This window comes from Falco biarmicus, chromosome 5 (genome assembly GCF_023638135.1).
Source record: "Falco biarmicus isolate bFalBia1 chromosome 5, bFalBia1.pri, whole genome shotgun sequence".
NCBI lineage: Eukaryota > Metazoa > Chordata > Aves > Falconiformes > Falconidae > Falco > Falco biarmicus.
The window spans coordinates 921,309-949,221 of NC_079292.1; the positions used below are offsets into that span (position 1 = coordinate 921,309).

Consider the following 27,913-nt stretch of genomic DNA (forward strand, 5'->3'; position numbering starts at 1 on the left):
GCCCGGGCCATCCCGGAGCCGGGTCTCTGTTTCCCCGTAAATAAGGCTCCCGTCCGCGGCCGGCCGTATAAATAAATGCCGCTGCGTCGGGGCCGGCTCGCCCTGCCGCACGCCGGAGAGCGGGCGCGGGCGCAGGTAGAGCCGTGGGCGGCCGGGGCCGGGGCCAGGGCCGGGGCCGCGCCTGAGCCGCCGCTTCAGGACGCGGACAGCTCTGCGCCGCGGGGCCGCGCCACGCCCGGGCTGCCGAGCGGCGGGCGGCCGGGGGAGCGGGCGGCGCGGGCGGCGGGCCGCCAGGGGGTGCCGGCGCGGGCGCTGCTCCCTGCCCGCCGCCTCAGGCGGGGCCATGGCAGCGGGCGAGCGGGCGGAGGAGCCGCTGGCGGAGCTCAGCCACTATGTGGTGGCGCGGCCCATCTACAGCGAGGCGGGCTTCCAGGAGGAGAACGAGCGGCGGCTGCCGCTGCCGCCCACGCTCCGCGAGCGGGCGCAGGCGGCCTGCAGGTGGGTGGCAGCGCCCGGCGGCCCGTCAGGCGCCGGCAGCGGGGCGCGCCGGGCGCGGGGGGCCGTGAGGGAGCGGGCGGGGGCGGGGGGACGCGCGGTGCCGGCGCCGGGGAGCGGCCGCCCGCTGAGGGATGAAGTGGCCCCAGAAACGCCCGTCGGTCGATAGGCTGCCCTTCCCTTCCCTTCGCGTGGGAGCGGTGGTGGCGGCTGGCCCCAGGGTGCTTCCTTCAGGGGACAGCACTTTTGGCACCAGCCCGCTCCCCGTCACTGCCTGGCAGAGGACAGTGTCCCACCTCTGCCTCTCCAAACGCCCGTCACCCCAGCCCCAATGCCCGTCACCCCAGCCCCCTGCCCGCCTCGGGCGTCAGGGCCTTCCCAGCCGCCTTCCCGTGGGGTACGTGCATCACTTGCTTTCTTGCAGGTGTTCGAGAAGAAGAGCCTTTCAGATCACCAGGTCCTTTCTGCCTGTCCTGGAGTGGCTGCCCAACTACCGGGTGAAGGAGTGGCTGGTCAGCGATGTCATCTCGGGGGTCAGCACCGGCCTGGTGGCCACCCTGCAAGGTAAAGCCGGGCGCTTAGGGGCCCTCGTTCCCCTAAGGGAGCTGGCTGAGCACAGCCGTGTTATGCAGATGGAATTACAAATCTGAGACTTGTTATTTAATACTAGATATTAGGTATTATTTTGCAATAAATAATTGATGGTTTTAATTTATTCCTTCTTTCTCTGCGTGGCAAGAAGATTTAAATTTCCTTCCACGTGCTGTCAAGATGTGTGTTTTAACTTTTCTTCCAAGCCTTTTGCTCCAAGAGCATTCATTTTGATATTTGAATTTTTTTATTACATTGTGATAAATGGATAGGTCATGTGGTCTTATTTCTCTTGGTTATCTGAGCCTACAGCTCTACTGCAGCCGCCCATAAAAACGTCGCTATTGCCCCAAACTAATGCAACCTTGATATCTACTGTCCTTTAAAATTTGGCCCATAACGTTGTTCAGGTATCCACAGACAACAGCCTTCAAGGAGGCAGCGGTGTATTTACATTAAAAAAAAAATTTAAACTTGATGGATATTGACAGTGCATGGCTTGCAATATTAAGTTTTCCGTATTTCCTTATTCCATTTATTAGGAAAGCATTCTGTAAATTAACAAATAGAAAAGTGGCAGAAATAATCAGAAATTAATTAAAATAAGCTGGTTAAGGAAGACTTAAAGGGCAGAACCATTCTGCCTGAGGCAGCTGATGAGGTCCACTGTCAAAGACAACACTAGCTGTAACCCTAATATGATCCAGCACATTCATTTCTTTCATCTCAGTAGTGTTCTTACGCTATTTTCACAGTTTTTCAGAACTAGGGGAGGTTAAGCTAGCTGTGTCAACCCCACGTTTTCCCTCAATGGGAATTATTTGCACAAGGGGGCAAAAACTCACACTGGGAACAAAGAAAGAAGTTTACGCATTCCCAATTAGTCACAAGTATTCCCTACTGTCTGTTCCCTTGGAGCATGCTAGGAAGGCACAGACTGGCAAAAAAAAAGGTATTACAAACTTCTACAAGTTTGTACACAACAAAAGGCAGAGGGTGACTTGAGGATTAAGGATTTGTTCACAGTGCTGAAGAGTCTGTGTCAGAGCTGGAAGATCTCTGCCTGAAGGTAGTGCCACAGTTACAGGACACCCCCTGCCTTTTTAAGATGAGCTGGGCTAGATGGGCTTTTCATATGTCTTACAACAGCTATAACTGTTACAAGTTATATATATAAATATATATAATATAAAATGTTATAAACCTTACTGTAACCCCCTTTTTTGTTTTTTTTTACAGTGGGGCCTAATTTTCTCACAATTAGATTCTACTTCTAAATCTGATTTCTGAAATACACTGTTTGGTCTCCCACCCATGTATTAAAAAAAAACCCAAAATATAACCCCCCCAAGTTAGTGCAAATCTAAATCTAGCTGTAATTTTTTAAAAAAAATATAATAATTCTGAAATGCTAAATCATGAGATACAGGGAAAATTGGCCAAAATGTTTGCCAATAAAGAGGCTTCTGGGATCCTGAGGTCCCTAAAGTCCCCAATTCCCAGCATCTGTGTGTGCTGCTTGCAGTCCTCAGTAACAATAGTGAGCTCAGAACTTCAGTTGTTTTGAACTTTGACAGGTTTTTGCGGTACCTTTGAAGGATAGTATTGCACCTTGCAGTGGGAGCTAAATGGGATATGATACTGAAGGCAGCTTTTTTTTTCCCCATTGTTTGTTGGATTTGACAGCTTGCACAGGTATACAAAGGAAGGTGATGATAGGGATCAAAACTCTCAAATTTGTGTGATTTACTTTTGGTATTTTAAGTTTATAAGCTTTGTTATAATTTTATGTTTATACTGAAAAAAAGGTGGCCTGATTTTTAGAAGGGCTGAACATACTGAAGCATATTTATAGTTTAATAATTCAGAGTCTGTGCTTGAAATTTGTCTGTAACTAGAACATTTGACCTATCCCTCTTATCTCTCAATGGGCAGACGATTCACTCTTGCAACTTGCACTTAAACTTCACATTTGAACCTATGTTTTGTGCTACCTATACAAATACAGGAACATCTTGTAGTACTTACTCATCCAACTAACACTGTGGCACATATATACGATCATTTACAGTCAATGATACTCACATATGTGCCTGCCACTGATTTACAAACAAAATGCATTCTAAATTGTATCTAGAGAAAAGCAGTAAATCTTTCTGAAAGTCTACTTTAGACGAGACAGTAGTTTGTTGAGAGATTTTGAATCTAACATTTTGATGATCTATCATTTCAGGTCTGGCATATGCTTTGCTGGTTGCAGTTCCTGTTGGATATGGTCTCTATTCTGCCTTTTTTCCCATCCTGACATACTTTTTCCTGGGAACATCAAGGCACATCTCAGTTGGTAACTGCATGTGTTCAAGCTACAGTGAATTATCTATTACAAAATGTTAATCTTTGCTGTGAACATTGATATCTTTCATACCAGACAGCTACTTTCTGAATCAAATTGGCTTTACTGAATATTAGTATTGGTGGGTTTGGGGGACTTAAGGCTTATTTCTTCCCTGTACAGGCAACTGTGCATACTAGCTACCTTCAGTTGTGTCCCTGCATGCTTTTTGCTTGCATTTGTGCTGAAGTTTAAATCTTGTCTTTGGCTACACTCTGTGCAAGAAATTACAAGATCAAGGCCTCAGTAGGCAGTATGGACAGACATTTTGTCTATCAGCTAAAGCTCAAGATGGCTAAAACAGCTCTCTTAGTCTTCTCTACAAGCCTTCCTTGCTGCACCCTTTTTTGATCACTGTGGACAATATCATCTTCTTGCCTGTCGCGGAGACCCAGAACCTGTGTGTCTACTCCAGCCTCGCTCTAGGTCCTCACATCAAGGCTATGGGTAAACCTTGTTGATTCTTTCTGAATACTTCCTTCAAAATATGGGATATATTTCCTGTTAGTTCTCACATTTGGAATTAGTATTACAGCTTGATCACTGAAGTTTCTTTTTCTTCATTCTAACAAAACGCAGTCTTTCCTTGTTCATATCTACTAAGAATAGATTGTTTTCCCCTCCCAAAGCTTTGGCGTGATATAGGCTCCTTCATCAACTTTCTTCTCTGCTGCATCAAATACTTCCGTGTGTTTTCTCCACTTTTTTAGCCTCTTCCTGCCCTACCTATCAGCTCACATTTGCTATCCAGGTCTGAGTTGTCACCTGTACTTATGTTGACATTCCTACTTTCTAGGTTATCAAATGCTCCTTTTTATGCTTTTTCCAATACTCTTAATCATGAAGCGTCCTCTAAGGTATCTGTAAAATTAGCTTATCCTTCTTTAAGATGTTTTGTGACATTCTCCTTTTCTGCATAATTTTAGTAAATAACTGCAACAAATATGATTACTTTTAGATTGTGTGTTGCTGACACAATCATTGCTTTCTCTCTGTATCTTGCCCAAAGTATAGTTTCAGTCATCTTTAGCCAATGTAATACTACATTACTGCCAAAAGATGTGGTCCTACACTTTGGTGCATGTTTCTGCCACCACCGTGGCGGTGAGACTCCTGACCATGTAGCTATGTGGCAATCTGGATCAGCTGAAAACTAACCATGACCAAAAAAAAAAAAAAATTTAAATAGCTGTTGTTTCAGCTGGATCAGTGATCTGTTTTGTCTGGTTGTGGTGCTGATATAAGGGCGATGATTGGAACATGTTGCCCCTTTTGGCCATGGTACAGCCCTAAATTGGATTAAGCAAAGCATGAAACTGCACCTGTATCTACAATGTAAGTTATTTAAGGAAGAAATTGTATCTTTGTGTCATATTTGCAGTGCCTGTGGCTCCTGGCCACCTAATACTACTAATGTACCCCAGTTAAAATATTATATGGACTTTCTGACTTAAAGTTTGCTTGTCTAGTCTGATAAATGCTTCTTTTCAATGTATATTAAACTTTAGTGTGTTCTGTTTGTCATTACAGGTCCGTTCCCTGTAGTCAGTTTGATGGTGGGATCTGTTGTATTGAGCATGGCCCCTGATGATAATTTTCTCATAGATGGCAGTAATGCTACAGGGACTAATGGTACTGGGACACTGATAGACACTGAATCCAGAGATGCACAGAGAGTGCTGATTGCTAGTACACTCACATTTCTGGTTGGAATTTTACAGGTAAAACAGTTGGCTTGAAGACACAAGGTTGATACTGCTTGAATTTTAATGGAAAAACCATTTAATGGAAATACCTACTAGGGCAGTAAGACATTTTCCTGTAGCAAAACACAAAAATTAATCATAGAATCATTTAGGTTGGAAAAGACCTTTAAGATCATCAAGTCCAACCCCTAACTTAACACTGCCAAGTCATGACACATTAAACATCTCAAACTCTGAAGAGCTTTTGGGGGATTATTCTTCTTCTCCTGGGCAGAGTCTGTGGCTGCATGACTGGGAGCACAGACAACAGAAGAACAGCCCTGTGATTGCAGACCAAGAGACATGCATGAAACTAAGTGCTAATGGTGCATATCCTGGAGCATCCTTCCACACATTTTTTCAGGTCTCCTTTATTCCCTTGGATGGCATGCTATTAAGCTACACTAGGCTGCAATAGGGGAATATGGTCCTAAGACTCTGTATCAAAGAGAAAAGAACAAAGCATGAGAAATCAAGAAATAAAAATGTACCTTGTTGTTGTTTAGCAAGCTGTTATTCTTCGTGATTTTTCCAGGTAATATTTGGAGTCCTTCAGATTGGTTTCATTGTGCGGTACCTTGCAGATCCATTAGTTGGGGGATTTACAACTGCAGCTGCTTTTCAAGTGCTTGTGTCACAATTGAAAATAGTCCTCAATGTTTCAACTAAAAACTATAATGGTGTCCTTTCCATAATATATGTAAGTATGCTCTTCTAATACATTTTGGGCTTATGCCAAAGTTTTTATATAATTGTTTATCTTCTGCTTCCATGCCATACAGGAATGGCTCATATATATGGTGGTAAGTATAGGGCATTCTCACTCTCACAAAGATCTTCAGCTGTTCATTTGTATCTGTGGGGCTCTAAATAGCTGCTTTCAGGGTTCCCCAGACAGAAAATCTAATTGCCATCTTGAAGTCTTTTCCACATAAAGTTTAAATGTAATTATCCAGCAAAAGAGTTCTTCTTCAGGTTGTCACTTCTGGAGACTATTTTTCTGTCCCACGCCTTGCTTTCTGGCTTATTGTGAAGGTTGTTTCATTAATTCTTTAACACTGTCAAGTCATCTGCCAGAGCTGACTGGTCCCAAGCCTCTTCACTCTTAAACCAGCAGGTCATTCTGGTAAAGGGCATTGTTCTGCATTCCACGCTGTAGCCATATTTGTGAGTATCTAAAGAAGGATGTGGATTCCCACCCTTGGCCAGGTACCTGCTGGTTAGCTAAGGTAAGGCTAAACGTTGCTGTCACAACTCCATTTGTTGATCTTAGAGAAAATGATCTTATTCAAACCTCTCCCAAAGAGAAATTTAACTAAGCACACCAGGCAAGATTTTTTCCTTCCCAACTATCAATAAGCTTCAGGAAGAATATTTCTCAGATCATACACTGCAACTTTTTAGAAAGCTGAATGCTAGGGTTTGGGTTTCTTTTTTATGTAACAAAACTTAAGATAGATACAAATGCAAAGCTTGTAATGAAATAACTGGGGAAGAGACCAGAAAAAGTTAGTCAGTTTGACTAAAATCAAAAGTTTTCATATCATCATTTGAATGATGAACTACAGCAGGTACCTCACCTGCTGGTTAGGTAAGGTGAGGCTAAACGTTGCTGTCACAACTCCATTTGTTGATCTTAGAGAAAATGATCACATGGAGAAATGTCTTGCCTCGATTACAGATACATTGAGTTCCTAGAGGTCTCATATTATGGAATAGTTGACATCCCCAAGAAAATTATTCAGAGTTTTGTCACTGACTTAGTTCAAAACTATTCAGGTTTGTAGTATTTTAGATCTTCCGTAACACTTCACATTAGAATAACAGATTTCTAAAAAGAGAGGCTGTTCTAGACAGAGAAGTGTATTTAAAGATTTTACATGTGAGTTCAGGAGACCAGACTAGCAAAAATATCTAGATCTAGATTAGCAATAATAGGATGAACATAACTACGAACAGCAAGGCAAAATTTAGAAAAAAAATATTTGGTGGACTATTGGGGGAAAAAAAAAGTTATGGGCCTTTTCAGAGTTAAACTATTTCCCTCAGAACATGGAAAATTAGATGAGACAAAGTAATGTCTAATAGACTTCAGAGCAGACCTGGCAGGGTGATGGACTCATTAATCGAGCAGGTTTTTCTGTCTCTATTTTTTATGATTACTGAAGGGTGGTACATTTAGTAGAAAGTATTCTTGAAAAGGAATTACATAGTTCTTCCCACTCCTGCGAGCCTGAATGGAATGCTGACTTTTTAGGTTAAAGCTCAAAGGTTCTGTGTTCTTACAGGCGAGCCAAGTCAATGTGCTTGCAGATGTGCGTAGAGCAAAGAAATTGTGATTTCTGGTCTGCTCAACCTGTGACTTGCTGTGTCAGCTTCAACAAGTTTTGGACTTGCTTCAGAAGTGGTGTTTGACAAACTACAACACTAAGCATCCAACATTAGAAGAATCCACAACCCAAAGTTAGGAAATTACTGTTCCCCTGTGAAGTAGGGCAGTGCCAGAGATGGTCAGTAAGAATGGCATCCAAGGTAAGCAGTACCACAGGCAAGGAAAGGGTTCTGTCACCTGAAGAAAGGCATCTGATTCAGTGTTTCAGGAAGGCTTCTTGTTTAGCTTAGAAAACATAGCTGATTAAGCACTTTCAGATGTTTTATTTCAAAACCAGGGTCTTTTCGGTATGGTAATAAGTGGTACTGCTGCTGCAACCCTCCCCTTACCTTTAAACTGATAGCTCAGTATTCGGGGAGTTAACCAGGACGCAAAAAGTCTGTTTCTAAGCCCTTTTCTACCAGGTCGTTCTGTTAAAGCTGCTTCACTGTGCAGGGAATAATTAAATTTTCTTGGAGACCAGGGGCAAGTGAGAATTACCCTGATCCTTAGGAGGAGGGCAGAGGAGTATTTGTAGCTTTTCTATAATCAGCTCTTCATGTTTCCTCTCTACACTTGTTTGCAATAAACAGTAGGACCAAGCAAGGGCATAGCAAGGGTAGAGAAGGGAGCTGCCTATTGCAGCCCAGTTGTAAGAGTCCTCCAGCCTGGGACTGAACTCTGCTGGGAGGGTTAATGTACTGTAAGGTGAGGTTTAGTGACTGCTTTTCTCAAGTGTAGGATTCTCCACAGCCTGGCAGGACCCATGTGTTCATACTTGTTCTCTGTATGTCTCTGTATGTCAACAGTAGAAATCCACAGACCATATACACTGGGCATGCAGTGTGTATGTCAGAACCAAAGTTTTGCCCATGAATCTGCTATAGCTGTCTTTTATATAGAAAAATGGGGGTCTCCCTTGCTATTCAGACAAGGTGGAAGAAGCTATAGATCTTCTCTTCCTTGCTCAAAGAACAGGTAGAGGTAAAACACAGGCAGGGGTTTAGCTCTTCTTACTTAGTATTAGTTTCCTAAAAGCTGGGAAGCAGGAGCCCCCTGTGTGGACAGCTCTCGCAGTTAGGCTTTTTCAGTTAAATTCACCATTAAATCCATTCACTGATTCTGTAGCACCTGGACAGTATGTTATCCTCTGACTCCTTTGGGCCTGAACAAAGCAGTAAGTTGGCCTCCTCCACAACCCCATGCATCTGGATCTTCTCATGAGTATTTTTACATCTTTCAGGTGGTCATGGATGTGCTTTATGTTGTCATTTTTATTTTTCAGACTCTTATTGAAACATTTGAAAAAATCAGTACCACCAACATTGCAGATCTTACTGCTGGACTCCTCACCATTTTTGTCTGCATGGTAGTTAAAGAAATAAACGATCGGTTCAAACACAAGATACCTATACCTATACCAATAGAAGTTATTGTGGTAAGCAAAGGAGCATAACAAACACTGATAACAGATAAAATAAATGTGGCTAGCTACAGGAAGACAAGAACCCTTTTTAAGTATTAAAGCTGTTGTTTTATTTTATTACAGACAATAGTAGCCACTGGCATTTCATATGCTGCTGACTTGGAAAAAAAATACAATGCAGGCATTGTTAAGAGCATTCCAAGAGGGTGAGTGCCTTTGTTTTCTGGGAAATAGGTATTATTTTAATGGGCTAAAAATGACTGTGGTAAGAGAAAAAGACATAAAAGAGATATCAAGAGCTGTAACCTGAGTTTAGAAATGAGAGCTGGAGATTTCCTGAGTTTTACTTCTGGCTCTGTCAATTATGCCACTTAAATATGTTGCCCAGTTTTCCTTCATCTGTAAAATTGGATTAGAAACATCTACCTGATTCATGAAGTTCACCTGAGAATTAATTGCTTCATGCTCATGAAGTGAATATATGTCTAAGGAAAATGTACAAAAAAAAGTATTTTTAATAATGAAATTCTGCATAGATTTAATTTCTGTGTATCTGAGTTATCCCACTATGGTTCATATTCATGCCACTACTGTTATCCCAATCAATCTCATCACTTCCATACTCAGAGGAGCAAGGATGTTGAGGACTACACTGGCACAGACTTTCACTTAAAGATTCAGAGCACTTCACAGTAGTAACCTTCACATTCCATTTGGTATTCAGGGCTTATTAATTAAAATTTGTGGAAACACAGTAGGGGATAAAATGTTTTTGAGATCTTCTGAAAAGTATGTTAACAGTAGTATGAAGTGTCATTAACATATTTATGTAATTCATCATACTATTCAATACAACCTTTATTCAATGCTTCAAAAAATGTACTTTTTCACTTTGCTATCATAAGGCCAAATCTCAGTCATGCTGAGAACAATGGGAGCTTTGTTGCTGACTAATAGCATCAGGATTTGGGCTATGGTGAGCTAGATAAGCGTGTTCTGTATGTCAATGGGCTGTTTCCACCTTTTTATTAACTTGAAACATTACACTTCATATTATAAGCAACCTCCTCAAACTCCTTGACAATTCTAGTAAGAACAGAGTTTGACCAAAGTTGATAACACTATCTATTTTCTAAATGCTAGATTTTTGCCTCCCGAACCTCCAGATGTCAGCCTCTTTTCCCAGATGATGGCAGCCTCCTTTTCCATTGCTATTGTTGCTTATGCTATTGCTGTATCTGTGGGGAAAGTATATGCAACCAAGTATGGCTATGCTATTGATGGAAACCAGGTATGTGTAACCAAAATAGTTCATAAACGTGGTGAATGTTAAGTTCTGTTTCCTGCTGACTTATGTAGCCAAATAAAAGAAAGCTCATTCACACACATTTTTCAGAATAAGGCTGAAGATAACAGGATTAATTCTTTCAACTATTGAAAAAAAATTAGCTGAAATGGCCATATATTACCTGACAAATTTACCACATAGAGATAAGCTAAATGTGCTCTGTCTTCAGTATGGGCTTTTTATACAAATTAATTCTTGTGTGTGGCTTTAGTGCCTGCAGTAGTTCTGAAGAAGTAATTAAAGCTAAGCACTCTATAGGGGAATTTTCTGGTGATGTCAAGTTGACATGGCCAGCTTTAGCAACCTGCTTTCCATTTCCACTTGTAAGGCATGTTTTGAGGTGTGTTGCCAGGGTGGGGGAAGGCAATGTCAAGTTAAGAAGTTGCTCTGGACAGCTTTATTTCAGCTTAGTCTACATGCAGGATTTTAACAATTGAACTTTTCAGTTAAGGCATGATTTTTTTCCTACAGAATAAATTATTGTAATTCTCAGCATGACACCAGTTACACTAATATAAATATACCTGTAACTATATAGCTAAGTTCTGCAGTTTCACAAAAGTAAATGCCTACCAGTATATGAACATACTTGAATAACTGTCTGCACCAAATGGCTGCATTGTTTGAAGCATTGGTTTCTAAAGGCACGTAGCTGGAATGCTGCATTCACAAGCTCTTAGAGGATTCCTGCAGTTGTTCAGTGTCTTACCAGGGGTTATATAGCTGTGGAAGAAAAATGTCAGAAAGTTTCCTTGTCCTGCATCTATGCTAATTTTTAATTTTATCCTTTGAACATACAAGAAAATGCACTCACTACAATAAATAGATAAGCTGAGTACTTTGTTTAATGAGTCCTTTAGTACTAATGGATTACATAAAGTTTGATTTTGGAAACAGTTTTGCAGTATGTAACAAAATTATACTTCTGAACATGCTGGTCACTTCACAATACATAAAGTTCATATCTGGTAACACTTTAAAAGTTGCCTAAAGTGCATTGGCTTTCAGGTTGATAAATCTGAATCAAGAATACATATTCCTGGAAGTGCTGTTTATGCTGTTCTTTTGTTGAATATGCTATTCTGCCAGCACTGATGTGCTTCAGAGATACTAATTAAATATTGTAGTAGTAGAAATACTGTCTATAAAAGCCAAGTGCCTTCCTTTCAATAATATGCTATGAATTTTACACACAGCAAAGGTTAAATGTAGCCTTGAATGATGGGCAAATAGTTTACTTGAACCGGAGAAGTTAAAATAACATCGTAAAAGCAGGTAGTAAAATAATTTTGAAGGATAGGTCAGTGCTGTTATTTGCAAGTGTTTATTTTGTCTTCATAGATTCATAGATTATTAGGACCTAAGAACACTAGGAACTATACTTCCACCATTTTCTTGCAAAGCACAGCTATTATACAGGAATAGGCATGAATCATCTAGGCTGTTCTGTTAAAGAACACGGCTTCAAAACCCTGCTTTTGTAGTTGGAGCTTAACGAAAAGCTTACAGGAAATTTCATTTTGGAGAAAAGAAGAGAGACAGTCAAAATCAAATCTTAAATTATATTTTTTAAAATTTGCAGTGAGTGAAAATCTCTTGTGCCTGTGTCGGCTTGGTGAAAACAATGTTTCTGTCAATTATATGGGGTTGCAGGCAGCTCCAAAATGCCTCATTTCTCAGCAGAGGAATGGCCCAAATCCCAGGACATAAAGCTCCCAGGGTCCTTGTCACTTGAGCAGAACAACCAGCATCAGTAGGTGCCAGCATCTGTGACCCTGGGGCAAATCTATGAGAACGCTGCCTGGGACTCAGCATGAGTTCATTGGGATGTTTAGAGTGAAAAACTTCTGGCTCAACAAACTAAAAGTTTTCAGTGCAACTGTGTTTTATTGCAAAGTTCCTGATTAGTTCTACTAATACAATGCTTTGCATTAATTAAAGGCTTGTCTAAACTCATACTGTTGCACTGATTAAAATTGTTTAGCTGATGATACTTGGGAGTTAAATTTATACTAGTCCCATTTCTCGATGCAATTATACCAGTGTAATTGTTAGAAATGTTAGGTTTGATAACATTGATGGAAATAAGCTTTAAATGTCTTTATACTAAGATGAGTGTGTCCATGTCAGGGAGAGTATATCGACTTCATTGTATTGGTTTCCAAACACAGCTAGTTACACTGACACAAGAGGAATTTTTGTAAACCTTTAACAGCCCTTACTAATCCACACTCTTCTCAACTTTATTGTGCTACCTACTTTACAAACTACTGTAGAAGCTATTGTTATTATCCATTGCAAATCATCTTCAGGCATCTGTATTTACAGCATCATCCAATTATCTTTCAGGAATTTATTGCCTTTGGGTTCAGCAACATTTTTTCAGGTGCCTTTTCTTGTTTTGTTGCAACTACTGCTCTTTCACGGACCGCAGTCCAAGAAAGTACTGGTGGAAAGACTCAGGTAACGACCTCTTACTAGTACTATGCATGGGTAAGTTTAATCTTGTATAAGGCACAGCTTTCACAAGGGATGAAAACAGTCCTAAAATGATTGTGTTGCTGGCATGTGGAAAGCCACAAGTATCTTTGTTAGCAGTTTTTGCTGCGGTAGTGAATCATTTTTACGGCTCTGCCAGGAGAGGGCAATCAAGTTTTACATAGCGTGAGCTTCATTAGAGGGTCAGAAATCCCTCAAGCATAATAATTTCCCAGAATTTTATTCCCAATGAAGGGACTGAGTTTGTCACAGTAGGAATTCAGGATGAGGGGAGGAAATCCTCTTGCAGCTGCCTATGAGATATTTAAGCTCCCACGTGCTGGCCTGGGCAGCCCTGCCATTTGCCATTCATCATCTGCCCGTGTGCCATCTTTCTTATGTTGAGTAAACTATTCTATTTTACAGTACTACAGCTTTGCATTTTTTAACAGTGGAGAACTATGGGTAATCCAGCAGCCCCTTTTCTGGCTGGCACCCAGACTGCTCCTTTCATCTGTCTATGCAATGTAACCCCTCCAAGAGCTACTACCTTGAGTGCGGTTGTTTACACTACCTGCTTAATTGAATTCCCTCTGTGTTAGCTGAAGTGTATAATGATTGCCTAGGTACACCTAAACACAATGGCATTTTGGCAGGTCTTCTTGTTCCTAAAGAAACGTAATGTGCAACTACTTGTACATTTTTCTCTGTAATGCTAGAAACGTAAGATAGAGTCTTAGTAAGTTCATTTCCTATAAACACTCTATGTCCTTCGCAGGTTGCTGGTATAATCTCAGCTGGGATTGTTTTGATTTCCATTGTTGCCCTGGGGAAATTGCTAGAGCCCTTACAAAAGGTACGGTACTTGTCCTCTGCAGCATAGCCACCAGCACTGATCAGATTCAAAGGCTCAAGTTTGATGAGCAGGATTAATAGCCCTGTTTAAACATGGTGACCGCTACCAGAAGAGGCTCTGGTTTATTGTCTATAATGTTGAGCACTGTCTTAGTATGTATCTTTGCTTCTAAATAACATTTTTTCATCATTTTTCTTCACAGTCTGTGTTGGCAGCTGTAGTCATAGCTAACTTGAAAGGGATGTTCATGCAAGTGTTTGATGTTCCCCGTCTGTGGAGACAGAATAGAGTGGATGCTGTAAGTAACCTAATTTTTTCTTTTCTCCTGAATGTTTTTGTCTGGTTTCTTTTTGCCTTTTAATGCCATCCAAGTTTCTCTTCAGTACCAGATAAATAGAATTTTGTAGAGTTAACATCAGAAAACTTTCATGTGCATCCTCAAAATGCAAGTGCCTTGAGGTCAGTTAAAAATTCCCCATTTTAGAGTTTTACATAGTTTTCTACTTATCTGCATTATTTCCTATACCCTACAGTAAGAGCGCCAGTTGGGGTATTCCTGTGCAGCGATGACTCCTCCATAGCAGTTAGCATAGCTTACAGCAATCTTGTTTTGAGATGGCTTGACAATCAGAATAAAGATGGCCTGTTGTCACCTTTACCATTCAGTTTTTGTCTTTCGTACAATTTAAATGGGTCAGAAAAAACTGACCTTTTCTTAATTCATGCACATATATTTCTGTTGTGACCAAATTAGCATCCCATTTGCCTGAATAATCTCAGGTAGTCCTCAGAAAATATTTTTTCTTGTAGCAAGACTAATCCAAGCTAGAATGTGGATCAATTCGGCATGCAAGGGGATATATGAACAGGCTTTTCTTATGAACCACTATAGCCATATCTCAGGGTACTTGCTCACATCTCCCACTGTATTGTCTGTGGAGCAGACCTTCAATGTGGCTGTTAGGGCAGGAAAAGATTGCATAGAAAGTATTTTCTCCATGCAATCCTTACTATGCTTAGATTTTACAGTCTGTGTCATTGGGCAGTACCCGCCTTGGGTAGATCTGAAATTTTTTAGTCAACCATTTACTAGTTTTCTTTATAAAAGATCCCACTGCCTTCAGTGAGAAGTGCAGGTACTCAGCTCCTTGAAAGAGTGGGTCTGCTGGGTGTTCTGCCTGGGCAGTGACGTAAGCAGGAACTGAGGAGCCCACTTCAACTGTTCTGCCTGAGTATTCAGTGGAGATTTTAGAGAATGCCATCAACCTGCTAATATGAAATACTTCCCTTTGCAACAGTTCTGATTCTTAGATATCACTGAGGACCCCCTTCCCTCTCTATATGTCTGCAGGTGGGGCACCATACAGTATTTTACATCTTGGGAAAAGAAACACTTTTCAATTTCTAAAGAAAGATTAACAAAGACTGCCACCATCAGAAAGAAGAAAATGCAATGGTTAACTGCATCTCCTTTAATTTCACCAAAGGAACTAGATCCCTGAAAAATGTTATGTTAAAAAAATAAAAAGCTTATTTCCTAAAAAACTAACTATGCCTAATAAGATAGTGATGGATAGGAGCATCTTGGAGGAAGAGGAAGACTTTTGTATGGGGTCAGCTAATTGCCAGTGTGCTGTGATCGTCTCCAAAGTTAAATCCATCTGCTGCTCCTATTGCCTGGTCTAGTGATTCTTTAGAATGGCCAGGAGTTATATATTTTGATTATGAGACTTTACATTTGTTATTTCCTCTCCAGATGATCTGGGTTTTTACATGTGTGGCATCCATCATTCTGGGACTTGATTTGGGATTACTTGCTGGCCTTTTGTTTGGATTGCTGACAGTTGTGCTGAGAGTTCAATTGTAAGTAACACAGAATAAGAAATAATTGTTAGTGTTATACCATGAAAAATATATATCCTGAATATATACCGATATATACCATGAAAAATAATATCCTGAAAAGCAACATGATTTGTGGCAGAAAATCTGCTTGGGTTTACAAAAATTTTTACATGGAAAAAATTTATTCTTTAGAACAGAACACTGTGTGCAATCATTAAAAAAAAAAAAGAAGATGCATATTTATTCTATTTCATGTTGGGTACTCTGGTGTTACTTAGCCAAATGTTATTATTATACACATAGCTGAGTTCTGGAATTTGTGTACACACATAGCTGAGTTCTGGAAAGGGATTCAGATCAAATATAAAAAGATGTATGAAAGGCTTCTGTAATTAATTGATCATTACAGTAACTCTTAACATGTAATACTACTACAGGATGTTGCACATGCCAATAACCTTTTTACTTATTGCTTATACAAGAGTGATTATATGCCTGTGAAAGAAGAGGAAGAGAAAACATAAGAATAAGACAAAATTTTGTACTTGTGGCTCATTTTTTGCTGCTCAAAGAATATATGGTAGTGGAATGGTAAGAAAAGGTGGCTTTGCAGAATCTCATTTGGCCATCTTGCTACCTTTCATTGATCTTTTCTCTGAAAATACAACATAACTCCTTTCCTTCAGCCTGGAGTCCAGAGAGTATGGTTACTAGCAATACCAAAGGATAGTTGCGCTCTCAGCAAATGCATAAAAGTAAAGCCATGCAAAAGTTGTTACAGAATAGTAGATTATAAAAAATAGAATTTGAAGAGCCTCAAAAAACATTCCCAAATTCAACTTAAGATACGTGAAATCAAAATATAAAAGGGAGGTGAGGCTTTATAAACTTCAAAACAATCTGCTTCAACTGTTAAAAATATATCTGGAGACTGCAAAATATTTTGGTATTTTTATTGACTGAAATAAAAATTAATAGGGTTAGACAAAAAGTTTTAAGTAATCTGAAAAGAATATAAATGTATTGTTTCAGTTGATTTGAAATGGAAGTAGTGATCAGGTTTTTTTCAGTCAAAAAAATGTTTTTTCATTTAAACCAAACTAATCTGCTTTTAAAACTTTTCTCTGGTTTGGGAAACAAACAGAACAAGTTATTCATTCAGCTCTACTTAAAAACGGTGCAGCAAGTAGGCTGAGACCAAAGTACCTTGTCTTTAAAAAGGACAATTCACTACAAATCAGAAAAAGACCCTTGCACAGTGACACAAAACAGGTACAACACTTTTGCAATGAGGCTATTTAGTTTGGCAGAAGAGAGGAGACTACGAGAGTCTATGACAGTTTGCATGCAGTAATCCCTTCAATTCTGTGAATGCCTCAGTATGATGTTTACCTTCACTGTCTTCTCTTTTTGTTTCCGTTAGTCCTTCATGGGGTGGCTTTGGAAACATTCCTGGCACAGACATCTACAAGAAGGTCAAGGACTACAAAAATGTAAGTCATAGCCTCTTCAGTCTACAAGCCAGTATAAGACGAAGTTGTGCCTCACATACTGTGGACAACTTGAATTTGGAAGTAGAGTGCTTGGAGATAACAAGTTTCAGCATTAAATTCTTCATCTTGATCCAGATGGCTGGTCCATATTGCATGCTGGGGCTGTAAGCTTCTAAAAACTGAATCGCCTCAATTATCAGCAAAGATACACCATTTTGTGTGAATTAGATACATAGCTGAACTGTTGAAGCAATTAAACCGCTTCTTATTAGCCCAAATATGGTTGTTGCTGCTTAAACTTATATTCTTATTAAACTTATGTTCTTTGGCAACAGGTTATAGAACCAGAAGGTGTGAAGATACTGAAATTTTCAAGTCCAATATTTTATGCTAATATCGATGGACTGAAAAGCAGCCTCAAATCCACAGTAAGTGATTTATGATGGTTTTGGATGCTTCTTAACTGTCTCTGAGATTTCAGAATTATATCTAGGCAAAGTTAAATAATTTGGATCCTTTTCCTATAGGTAGGATTTGATGCAGTCAAGGTATATAATAAAAGACTCAAAGCACTGAGGAAGATACAAAAGCTAATCAAGAAGGGGAAATTAAAAGCTACTAAGGTAAACCATTTTTTTCCTTTCTATTCTTTCTCAAAGGATTAGTTAGAGTGTATTACTTTAGCCTTAATTATGAGTTCCTTTGTACTTACCTTTAAAATAAAGATGGAAAATTGTTACTGCTATGGTAGGAAGTCTGGGACCTGCAGGAGACTTAGCAGAGCAGTACACCTATTGCCAAAGACCCCACAGATCCAGGATGCTGTGACAGCCTAGGGCTAACAAGAGTGGAAGCAAGAGATTCCCTGATCTTAGCTCTGCCCCTCACCACCTCACATTGTCTCTGTGCAGCAGAAGTGCTGGCTCTTTCATGTGTACATGCTCCTATCATCCAGCTTCCTATGCACAGGTGAGATATATCAGTTGGCTGGTAGATACAGCCTTCCACATGCTCTTTAAAGAAAGCAGCATGTTCCTCTAAGTATGGAATATACATTTCAATAATTAAATGCTTACAGGAGTGGACAGGCAACACATCAAATCTCCAGAGTTGGAAGATAGACAACGGTTTTTCTGTTGTCATCGCCCTCAATGCAGGATGCAGTATTTCCTGTATATATTACAATTTATGATGCAGTTAAATGCTCAGTTATGTGACATTTCAGCTTTTGACCTAGTCATTTTACCATGTTATTATATATAGTAAATCTGAATCAAAGCTGAAAATACTGGTCTTAAATATCTCCTAGAATTAAAGCTATTGAGGGAGGGAGTAGCTCCAAGGTATTTATTTTCCTGGATAATGGCCTTTTTGCAGGAAGAAGCTCTTTTAACAAATAAAAAAAAGGAAAAGAAATACACTGTACAGAGGAGGAAATTATGTGCTCTGTCTTGTTTTTGTTTAAATTCTTGCATGCAGTATTGTCACCTGATACTAAAGGGACAGACATGTTCTTTTAGGGATCCTTACAGAATGATGATGGCACTAAATTGTAGTTACAGTTAAAGCTTTATTTTTCTTAATATGATTTTATGAGTAGTATAGGATAGAACTTATGATTGGAATGGCACAGGATTTCTACAAACAGAATTAATGCAGTACAATTTATAAGCAGCATAATACAGAATTTATAATACAACTTAACTTACAGTTTCTAATCACCTAGACCCTAATTTAGGGTTTCAAATCACTTAGACCCTCTGCAATTCAGGTGAGAACTTAATACATCATTTGATGCATCAATGTAATGAGCATAATGTAGACTCAAAAATTTTATAAAAGAAGATGAGTCCCTCACCCAGTCCTCATATGAAACAGACACCAGTGGAGGTGCCACAGTCTCACTCTCCAGCAATAGTTCCAGTCCAGTTTCCCCACTTAGGACTTGTAACTGCTTGATTTTGTGGACAGTGCTCTGTGCACTGGTACACTTCCCTGTTCTGTGATCGGGTCATCAACAACACCTGGTTGGCTAGGTGCCTGGGATCTTCAAGGCCAGCAGGGGAGTGAGTAATCAGCCTGATGCCCAGGAATCTTGAGGCTGGTAGGGAAGGGAAGAAGAAATCTGTTTGGTTTGTGTACTTGGTTCACAGGAACTTCAAGACCTAATAATGAGGGGAAAGGAAATGAATACGTGACCTGCTTGGTCAGAGAGAATGGCTGCTTGCCTTAAAATGGCATTAATTATGCCAACTACATTACCAGGGGGTGGGAGCAGAGGGTACTGGTCACAAGTTTCCATCTTGTTCATTCCTGAAACAGACGGTATCACAGGGAAGTATTTTTTGTAACTTGAGAACTTTCTCCATGATTATTTAATTTATTCCATATATTATTTGCACATTAGAATGGCATCATCAGTGAGCCTGGTATTAGTAATGAAGCTTTTGAGACTGATGAGGAACCTGAAGACAACCAAGATCTTCAAGTTCCCACCAAAGAAGTAGAGATCCAGGTGGACTGGAATTCAGAACTCCCAGTCAAAGTAAACATCCCCAAGGTGCCCATCCACAGTCTCATTCTTGATTTTGGAGCAGTAACCTTCTTGGATATTGTAGCTGTGAGATCAATAAAAACGGTAAGGGCATTTTTTTCTGGTGTTCCGTGAAAATGAAACTAGTCAGTAGTATGTAAATCAAGAGATATTAACTGAAGTTAATTTCTGAGTTTTTAAAAGTCTGGTGTTGAAAAATACCTTCAAAACTTCTACAGCAAGAGGTAGAATATTGGTGTTTGTGTATTTTAGGTGTGGGAAAATGCATTAAAAGAACAATATGAAGGATGCATAGTCAAGTACTCTAAAATTAGAACTGCAAAATGTGGTCCCCTTGTATGCATATGTTCTGAAATATTTTAGTTATGTATTTTCTTTCCACATGCCTCCTGCTTTAATCTGGGTACAGGATGATGCTCACTCAACACAGAGGTAGTAAAAATTTCATCTTACCATCACTTTTCAGTCTTTAGCCACAATGTTTATTTATTCATTCCATATTATTTAAATTGTGAAGGAAGGAAGAATGATTAATTTCTTTTATAGGGTTTCCCGTGGCTAAAGTCAGAGCACTTTTTCAACATTCATTCATCTTCAAACATCACACTATGTAATAAGGAGATAATATTCCTAGTTTAGGGAGAGGGAAATGAGGTAAAGAGATTAAGCCCAGTATTTCCATTGCTTTTTGGTGCCCAGTCACAGGTGTGCAGGACCAGATTCTTCAGTCCTTTTTGATACTTCATATGTTTGCTACTTTCACTAACTTCATTTTGCAGCTGGGACTGCTTAGCCTATCTATAAACCAGATCTTAGATTACCAAGACTCTAGTTTATCAATGAGCAGAAGGGGATGGAATTAGCAATCACCTCTGAAAATACTATTCTAAGAGACTTGCCTGCCACCAGGAAGTCGGGTAGACTCCAGTCTCCCACCTTTTAACTAACTGAAATAAAGAATGCTGTGTGCCTTGCTTCAGCCTCCTGACTAGTTTTGATTCAGGTCCAGCTTCTGAGACAAGAGATACGGGGTCCACAGACATAACTTTTTCCATATGTAGCTTTTTCCATCCAAGAACAGGTCCATCTGGTGCACTGCATGAAGCAAAAACCTGTAAAAAATTTGCATGTGCCAATGAAAGATTGTATCATATCACACATTCATGGAGGGAAATAAAGCTTGCTCAGGCCCATGTGGTTCTCAGGTTGTTTGTGTTATGAGAAGGGAATGAGAACCTTAATAGGCAGCAATGTATGTACGTGTAAAATTGAGAGTTCTACATACACAGTCAAAGATAGGCCGCTTCAGCAACAACTGGATCTTTAAGAACAGCCAAGTATAGGAGTTCCTTTTTTATGATGAATAAACAAAACATAAGAGTTTGGAATGAAGATAATCAGAAACAAATGAAGCATGTGTGTGTGCGCCTATACATTACATACATAGACTTATGTACATATATGTATTTTCTCCTTACAGACTTTATTTATTTATGTCCTTGTTGCAAACTTTTATTTTTTTAGATAATTAGAGAGTTTGAAAGAATTGATGTGAGAGTATACTTTGCTTCATATCAAGGTAAACATTTGAATATTTCTACTATCACTCATGTAAAGAATACAACAAAGACAAGCAGGGATGAGAAAGGATATCTAGATGTGTCTGTGGGAGCATTTGCTCTAATAAAAATGTGAATTAGCATACTGATAAACACGGTGGGCTGCGGTGGGACACAAGAAATGGTGGGGTTTAAAGGAAATACGGCAAGTAAAAGTCAAGCAAATGTATGACTGATTGATCTGGCTGTACATTTGACTTCTGATAGTTACAACCATGTATTTTGACATTTATTTCTTAAATTCAAATTGCATTAACCTGTTATGACTTTCTTTTATTCAGACAGCCTTATATCTCAACTGGAACGGAGTGCCTTCTTTGATGATACTGTCAGAAAAGACATATTCTTCTTGACTGTCCATGATGCTGTGCTCTACATAAGGAATCAAATGACCTACAGTGACAACCAGGATCCCATATTTGAGAAGGTAAGAATATCCAGTAGTACATTTCCCTCCCTTCTATCATCTAGCATACGTTCTTGGAATTTCCATTACAGCATAGCATGTTCGAAAAGTAGACATAGATCTGTAGTACAAAAAAGTGCAGTCTAGTAAACTGGACAATTTCTGTGGTACGAGTATTTTGCTAGATCAAAGGAAGGGTCTGTTGACCCCAGGGTCTTGTTAGTGGAAAGAACTCAAGAAACAGGACATATGGAGAACACTTCATCCTAAGACACATTTTCTAGTTTCTAACAACTGGCAGTTTAAAAATTTCTTCAGCTGGATGTTGCATTTGGACCATTATGTTTAATTATTACAGGAGGTTTTTTTGATGTCTGCCATACTCCTTTTGGAAACCCTTTACATGTTCTAGCTTGACATTATCCTGTGGAGATGGGTTCTGTAATTTGAAACGTGTTATATGACAGATATTTCGTGTTTGTTTTAAGCCTGTTCAATTTCTGGATTGTTAGCTGCAACAAATAATCATTCCCTGCTCCCTTTCCCAACACCATTAATAATTTCATATACTTCTGATCAAAGCTGAGGAGTCCCATTCTACTTGGTGTGTGTATGGAAGCTGTTCCATGCCAGTGTTCATTCCTGCTGCCCTTTTCTGTGCATTTCCTAATTATATTCTGTGTTTCTGTGGGCCTCCATTAGGAAAATGGCCTTATAATGTTCTCCTGTCTTTTCATAACAATTCCTTCCCTAGCAATCACTATTACAGTATTACAAATAAATAGTAATTAAAATTAATATTACTAATAAATAAGACAGGACCCTTATTTTTTGGTAATTTTTGCATACTACTGTCTTATAGTAGAGATTAACATTTTGCCAAAGCTATACAGCAGTTCAGAGATAGATTCTGCTTTTATTATTTTTACAAAGCTGTAACTAGTCATATGAGGAGAGGCAGGACCAAAAGCTTTTCAACATTTAAGTACCTCTCAGTTGAACTAAATCAACAGCTTTGTCACGGAATGGTAAACAACAGACTCTTGTAAGTTGTGGAAGTTATCTTAAGGTGCTTCAGAGTAATAAATCAAGTTCAGTGATATGGACAATGCATACATAACTCATGATGTTTCTTAATTTCTTTCTGTCAAGATTTCCCTCATGCAGGAGTCTAAAGAACCCATAGAATTCACAGAAACAAGCCGGCCTGATGATGAACTCGATGTTCAGGAAGAGGTATGCACTTTAGAACCGAATGTGTCTGTTACTTACAGAATACTGCTGGCTTTACTCCTTTGCCTGTAGCACTGAGCCATGCTGTGAGAGTATGGGGGATGAACTGAGCCCTCAACAGTTTCCTTCTCCATAAATAAATTCCATCCTGGGTACCTGAATGTCAGTGCTTAATGGAGGAGGTCAAATTTTTCTTGAGAGGTAGCAGATTGTATGTGCAGAAGCATCTCCTCTGTTGCTTTAGGACTACTTTTGCCTTACACAGGCTTATAAATGGATCTAAACATGAGCTAGGTGCCTAAAAGATGACTTTGTAAGGCTTGAGGCACCCAAGCCCAAAATTATGGTCAACCTTCCCCCTTCGTTCCTCATTGTAACACAGCAGACACCTTCTTGCACAATGTGAACATTTTACAGGAAGCTGCAGCAAAGCTGTGTACTGGACATAACTAAATGCAACAACACAAGTCCATTAAAGCAATACCGTGGTATTTTGTAGTTACAGAACACTGCCAGAAAACAAAGTAGCATTTGCCGCTAAAATAACCGTGCAGCACACAAGCCACTTACTCAGAAAACAAGAGATTGGGCTAAATACCCTTTTATAATCTGAGACAGATTAAACTAGTGATGCATCAATGCCTTGGAAGCATTACAACATTCCATGTAGGTAAAGGCATGATTACTATCTATCCCTCCTATCATGCTGCTGTGGTACTAGTCAGAACTCCATTCCTAATTCCCGATCTAAAATGGGGTAGCACCCTGTGCTTGGCCTCTCTGCTCCAGCAGCAGGAATGCTGTGATCCTTCTCTGTGTCATGCTCTAGCTAAATGCCGCAGCAAGGTTGCTGTGCCTCTGGGATGTAGAGGTTCCTGAAGGGAAGTTGGTAAGAGGAGGCTGTGGCTGCGTAGAGGTTCTCATCATCACCCTGCATTGTAGTATCTACCGTAGCACGAAGTCCTGTAGGAAAAGGTAAGGTCAGCTCGGAAGGCAGATTGGTGAGAGGAGAAAGCGAGACTGTAAGCAAAAGCCTCTCAAACTTCATCAGGGCTTGGTCAGTAGATTGTGATACTTGGTACTCCTGATTCACCTATCCATTTTGGATTGGTATGAAAACTGCAAGAGGCCCAAATATTATTCTTTATCGCTAATAAGGGGAGAAGCACTTTTGACTCCCCTGAAAGTCATAGTGCAGAAAGGCATGATTAAAAAAGCTAGAGACACTATGATTCTGTAACAGAAGCATTTGGGAAAGGCAGGCCAAAAAGACTTGAATTCTGATTTCTATTCACAGGATTGCTTAGATATTTATATTGGTCATTAAATAAGAAAAGAAGCCAAAACTACCAATCCAAGGTCAAAGAGTGTTCTGGGAGGTTTCTGTCCCCCACCTTTATAGCCTCATTTTGAAGGTGAGAGCTAGAAACCTTCCAACCTGCAGCTTCCCGACTGAATTGTCCGATGCAGACACACATCAGAGGGCAGCTGCCTCAGAACACTTACTTTCTCTGTACTTTCACTGAGGCCGTGTTGAACTTGGCAGGTTTTAGTTAACACATACACAAACATTTTGTTTTGCCAAGCAATGTGTACTCAAAATTAACCATGGCATGTTTCTCTCCACTGTCTGAAAACCATTCCATTAGGCTATGCGCAGACTTGCTTCATGAAGACGAACTGCTGGTACTGTCCTGCCTGTGAACTCACAGCAACATTTACGCACCAGTACTATATAAGCATTTTCTGCAATGAAGCCAATCTTTGCACTTGAAGAAAACCCTGATTGTTTGTCTGAATGATACAGATCTCTAGAAATTTCCAAATTTTAGCTAACGTTATCCCAGAAATACTCTGCACCTTGATTCAGCAAGCATTTTCCAATATGACATGTTGATTAAAAAATTCAGAAGACTCCTACTGAAGATGTACTCAGTTTTGGGACTAGTCAGGCAGAAGGTGCGTTACACTTTTATCAGCATGTACAGGATGAAAAGCTGCTTTGTGGTCTGTCCAGGAGAGTCAAAGGGATCAAAATCTTTGGATGGCAAGCCTTTTATCCTGTATTTGTACAATGCCTAGCAAGAGGGCTGGAGTTCTAGCTGGCCAAGGCTTTGCAATTCTAGAACATTAGTGTGAGCAAACGTGCTGAGAAGTCTTGAAAAATGTATCATGATCACTTTTTCCAAGCAATTCCTTAAACTGCTGCAGGTTGTTAGGTAACTGAAACAGGTGATGGGTGAAAGTCACATGAACAGAAAATGGCACCGAACTACTGTAAAACTTTTAATAGGGCAAGTTTCAGTAGAAAAGACCCTTGGATAGGGGTTCATTAGTTCTGCATTAATCTCATTGTAGCAAATCATGCACTACTATCAATGATCGTCCCTGAAAGGAAGTATACACAGAAGATTATGTTGGCTAGGTTATGTATCTTTCATCAAGAGGCAGACCATGACATAAATTACATTAAGGAAAACTTTAGTCCCCAAGTACTCAGTGGAATTTGTAGAACTGGCTGCTACTGAGTGCAAGTAAAGTCGTCAGAATGTGACCTAATATAGACGTTTGTGGGTTTGTTTTTTTTAAATGGAATATAGAATTTTATTTAGTTTAATGAATGGTTATATTTTTATATAGCATATTTTTCCTTTTAATATTCTACATCAGACTGCTGCTGTTCTTTTACATTTGAAAGTCCATAATGCACAAGTGCAATAATTTACAGAAGATAAACGATTTGACCTGCAAAACTTTAATCCTTACTTTAGGACTATATAAAATAGATATGCAGGAAATCAATGTTCTTTCTTTTCACAAAGAAATATGTTTTGATGGAAAAAAGACTGCTATCTTAAATTTTTTAGCACTATATTATTTTTTTTAAGGGAAAAAGCCTTGCATGGTGAGGGAACAGATAATAATAAGAGTGTTAAGAAATGTCCAGGTATAAAAACCCTTTAAATTTCACAATGTGGGCTAATTAGCTTCAGTATGTTCACATATTTAAGTATCCTTATTTGATTACATCAGATAAATTTTCCTGTGTCACACTACACAGAGATTTTTGCTGCAAGTAGTGTTAGCAGAAAATCTCAGGTGAAAAGCTCAGCACTAAGTAATTTTTTCTGTCTTAAGGACCTGAGTGAACTCCATCAAAATCAGTGAAAAAAATCCTATAAACTTTACTCAGTTGGACAGTATCTTACACAGTAGGTAACAGCACCGGACTGGCATCTTTATTCTCTAATTAAGACAAAAACTTCAGTCAGTGAAGTTTCTTATTTCAAATGCAATACAGGCTTGAACCTAGATGATACCGATGTTCCAGTCCAAGCCAGCAAAAATTCAGGCTTGTATTTAGAAGCAGACATATGTCATTTGTATGTCAGATTGGCATCTCCAGAAGCTGAGGTGTGTGTTTAAGAGGCAAATCGGACTGATCTGCACCTCCTCAGATGCAAGTATTAATTTCTATTTACACTAATGCTTAGGCTCAGGCTGTGATTTGACAATTCACGTTTTTAGCGCTACCTGTCCTCATTCACCTGTTCGCCAGCCTAATGCAGGAGGGTGGCACTTCTGTCCACAGTACTGAGCACAACCTTCCCCTCCGTCCATGGCCCCCACCTACATTAACCTTTCATTAACGTGGCCAGTGCACAAGGCTGGTGACAGAAGGACAAGGCCAGTAAGTGTTTCTCAGAAGGTGTATTCCTTTTCTAAAGTGGATGTATATTTTATGTAAAAAGTAAATGTAAAATATTATACCTGGGACTGGCAAGTGAGCTTTCAGTTAATTTTTGCATAGAACACATACTATGGAAAAGACGGTATAAAATATAGCAGTGGATTTATTTTTTTCCTCAAGGGAACATCTGCACTGTGAAGTTTGAGTATAGACTCTTGCTTGCCCAAGATGTGGGCTTACATTATTTTTTGAATCTTCTCCAGTTCTTGTCCATACAGGTATTTAGAAAAAGCAATTGAATATTCAACAGTCTTCCACTTTCCTTTCCAAATATGACATTTCAGCTGGAATTCATTGTGATAAAATAGGATGCGATGGACTTATTCTTTATTTGTAGCCTGCATAATTCTTCTAGGCATGGCTGTATTTGTTCTTAATTTAACTGGCACAAAATAGCCAGCCTTTTCTGAAACACAGCTTTTCACACAAAGCCTACAGTTAGACAGAACGGTAAGCAGTAACATGCAGAAGGCATTCAAATACCTTTCTCAGTGGGTCAGGGAGTATATGCTTCTTCACTTTCTATCTGTGTATCCATCAAAATGAAGGATACCAAAATAATTGATTTTGCAATTAAGCTAAAATTCTCTAGTTTTGTACTAATTCAAACATCCATAAGTAATGCAACTAGATGTGCTTATCTTTTTCCAGTAGAATGAAGAAGTGGTATTTTTGTATGCATTTTGAGTATTACTATTCTGTCTTTGCATGTCAGGTATTAAATTTGGAGATGTATTTTAAGTTTTTTTACCCTTTTAAAAAGCTGTATTTTAAAAGTAATTGTATCCATTAACTAGAAAATAAAGTTGTGCACACTGAAAACATGCTCCATGCATCTGCACGTTTGGGTTTTTTTTAAACTCTCCTCTTTGTGAATTACTATTGGGAAAATAAAGCATATTATGGAGGGATCAGCATCACGCTTTCCTTGGGTCTGCCTTTTGAGGAACAAGACTTTAGTAGGGCTTGTGTGACAGGACAAGGGGCAACAGGTTTAAACTAAGAGAGGGTAGATTTGGTTTAGATATTAGGAATGAATTCTTTCCTGTGAGGGAGGTGAGCCCCTGGCACAGGCTGCCCAGAGCAGCTGTGGCTGCCCCATCCCTGGCAGTGTTCCAGGCCAGGCTGGATGGGGCTTGGAGCAACCTGGTCTGGTGGCAGGTGTCCCTGCCCATGGCAGGGGGGGTGGACTAAGATAAGCTTTAACATCCCTTCCAACCCGAACCATGCTATGAAAAGGGAAAACCTGTTCTCTCTGCATTGTGGAGATAAGACAAGAAACATTAGGCTTAAAAGGTAGCTTTTAAATA

The 27,913-nt window shown here is 39.6% G+C and overlaps 2 protein-coding genes across 5 annotated transcripts in view; one reads left to right on the plus strand and one right to left on the minus strand.

Moving 5' to 3' along the window:
• Nucleotides 1-27,514, plus strand: SLC26A4 (solute carrier family 26 member 4). 3 transcript variants are annotated; one of them, XM_056339772.1, is made up of 20 exons: nucleotides 1-498; nucleotides 920-1,059; nucleotides 3,320-3,430; nucleotides 5,009-5,199; nucleotides 5,759-5,923; nucleotides 8,880-9,032; nucleotides 9,144-9,226; nucleotides 10,164-10,311; nucleotides 12,718-12,831; nucleotides 13,625-13,702; nucleotides 13,905-14,000; nucleotides 15,459-15,565; nucleotides 16,971-17,040; nucleotides 17,376-17,468; nucleotides 17,568-17,663; nucleotides 19,448-19,678; nucleotides 21,119-21,173; nucleotides 21,495-21,640; nucleotides 22,772-22,855; nucleotides 24,502-27,514. In XM_056339772.1, exons 1-20 carry the CDS (start codon nucleotides 344-346, stop codon nucleotides 24,523-24,525), a joined length of 2,340 nt encoding a protein of 779 aa, XP_056195747.1. In that variant the 5' UTR covers nucleotides 1-343; the 3' UTR covers nucleotides 24,526-27,514. The 3 variants fall into 3 exon arrangements, with proteins under 3 accessions (XP_056195747.1, XP_056195746.1, XP_056195748.1); XM_056339771.1 differs by having other exon boundaries at nucleotides 22,772-27,514; XM_056339773.1 differs by lacking the exons at nucleotides 1-498; nucleotides 920-1,059; nucleotides 3,320-3,430 and adding an exon at nucleotides 3,458-3,925 and having other exon boundaries at nucleotides 22,772-27,514.
• Nucleotides 18,597-27,913, minus strand: part of LOC130149780 (translation initiation factor IF-2-like) — a 10,244-nt gene continuing 927 nt past the window's right edge. Inside the window, exon 2 of one of the 2 annotated variants that reach the window (XM_056339784.1) lies at nucleotides 18,597-19,141. In XM_056339784.1, coding sequence (XP_056195759.1) covers nucleotides 19,115-19,141 — 27 coding nt within the window. In that variant the 3' untranslated portion in view covers nucleotides 18,597-19,114. Of the gene's footprint in view, nucleotides 19,142-21,506; nucleotides 21,586-27,913 lie in introns of those variants that run through there. The other variant, XM_056339783.1, reaches the window with a different exon arrangement.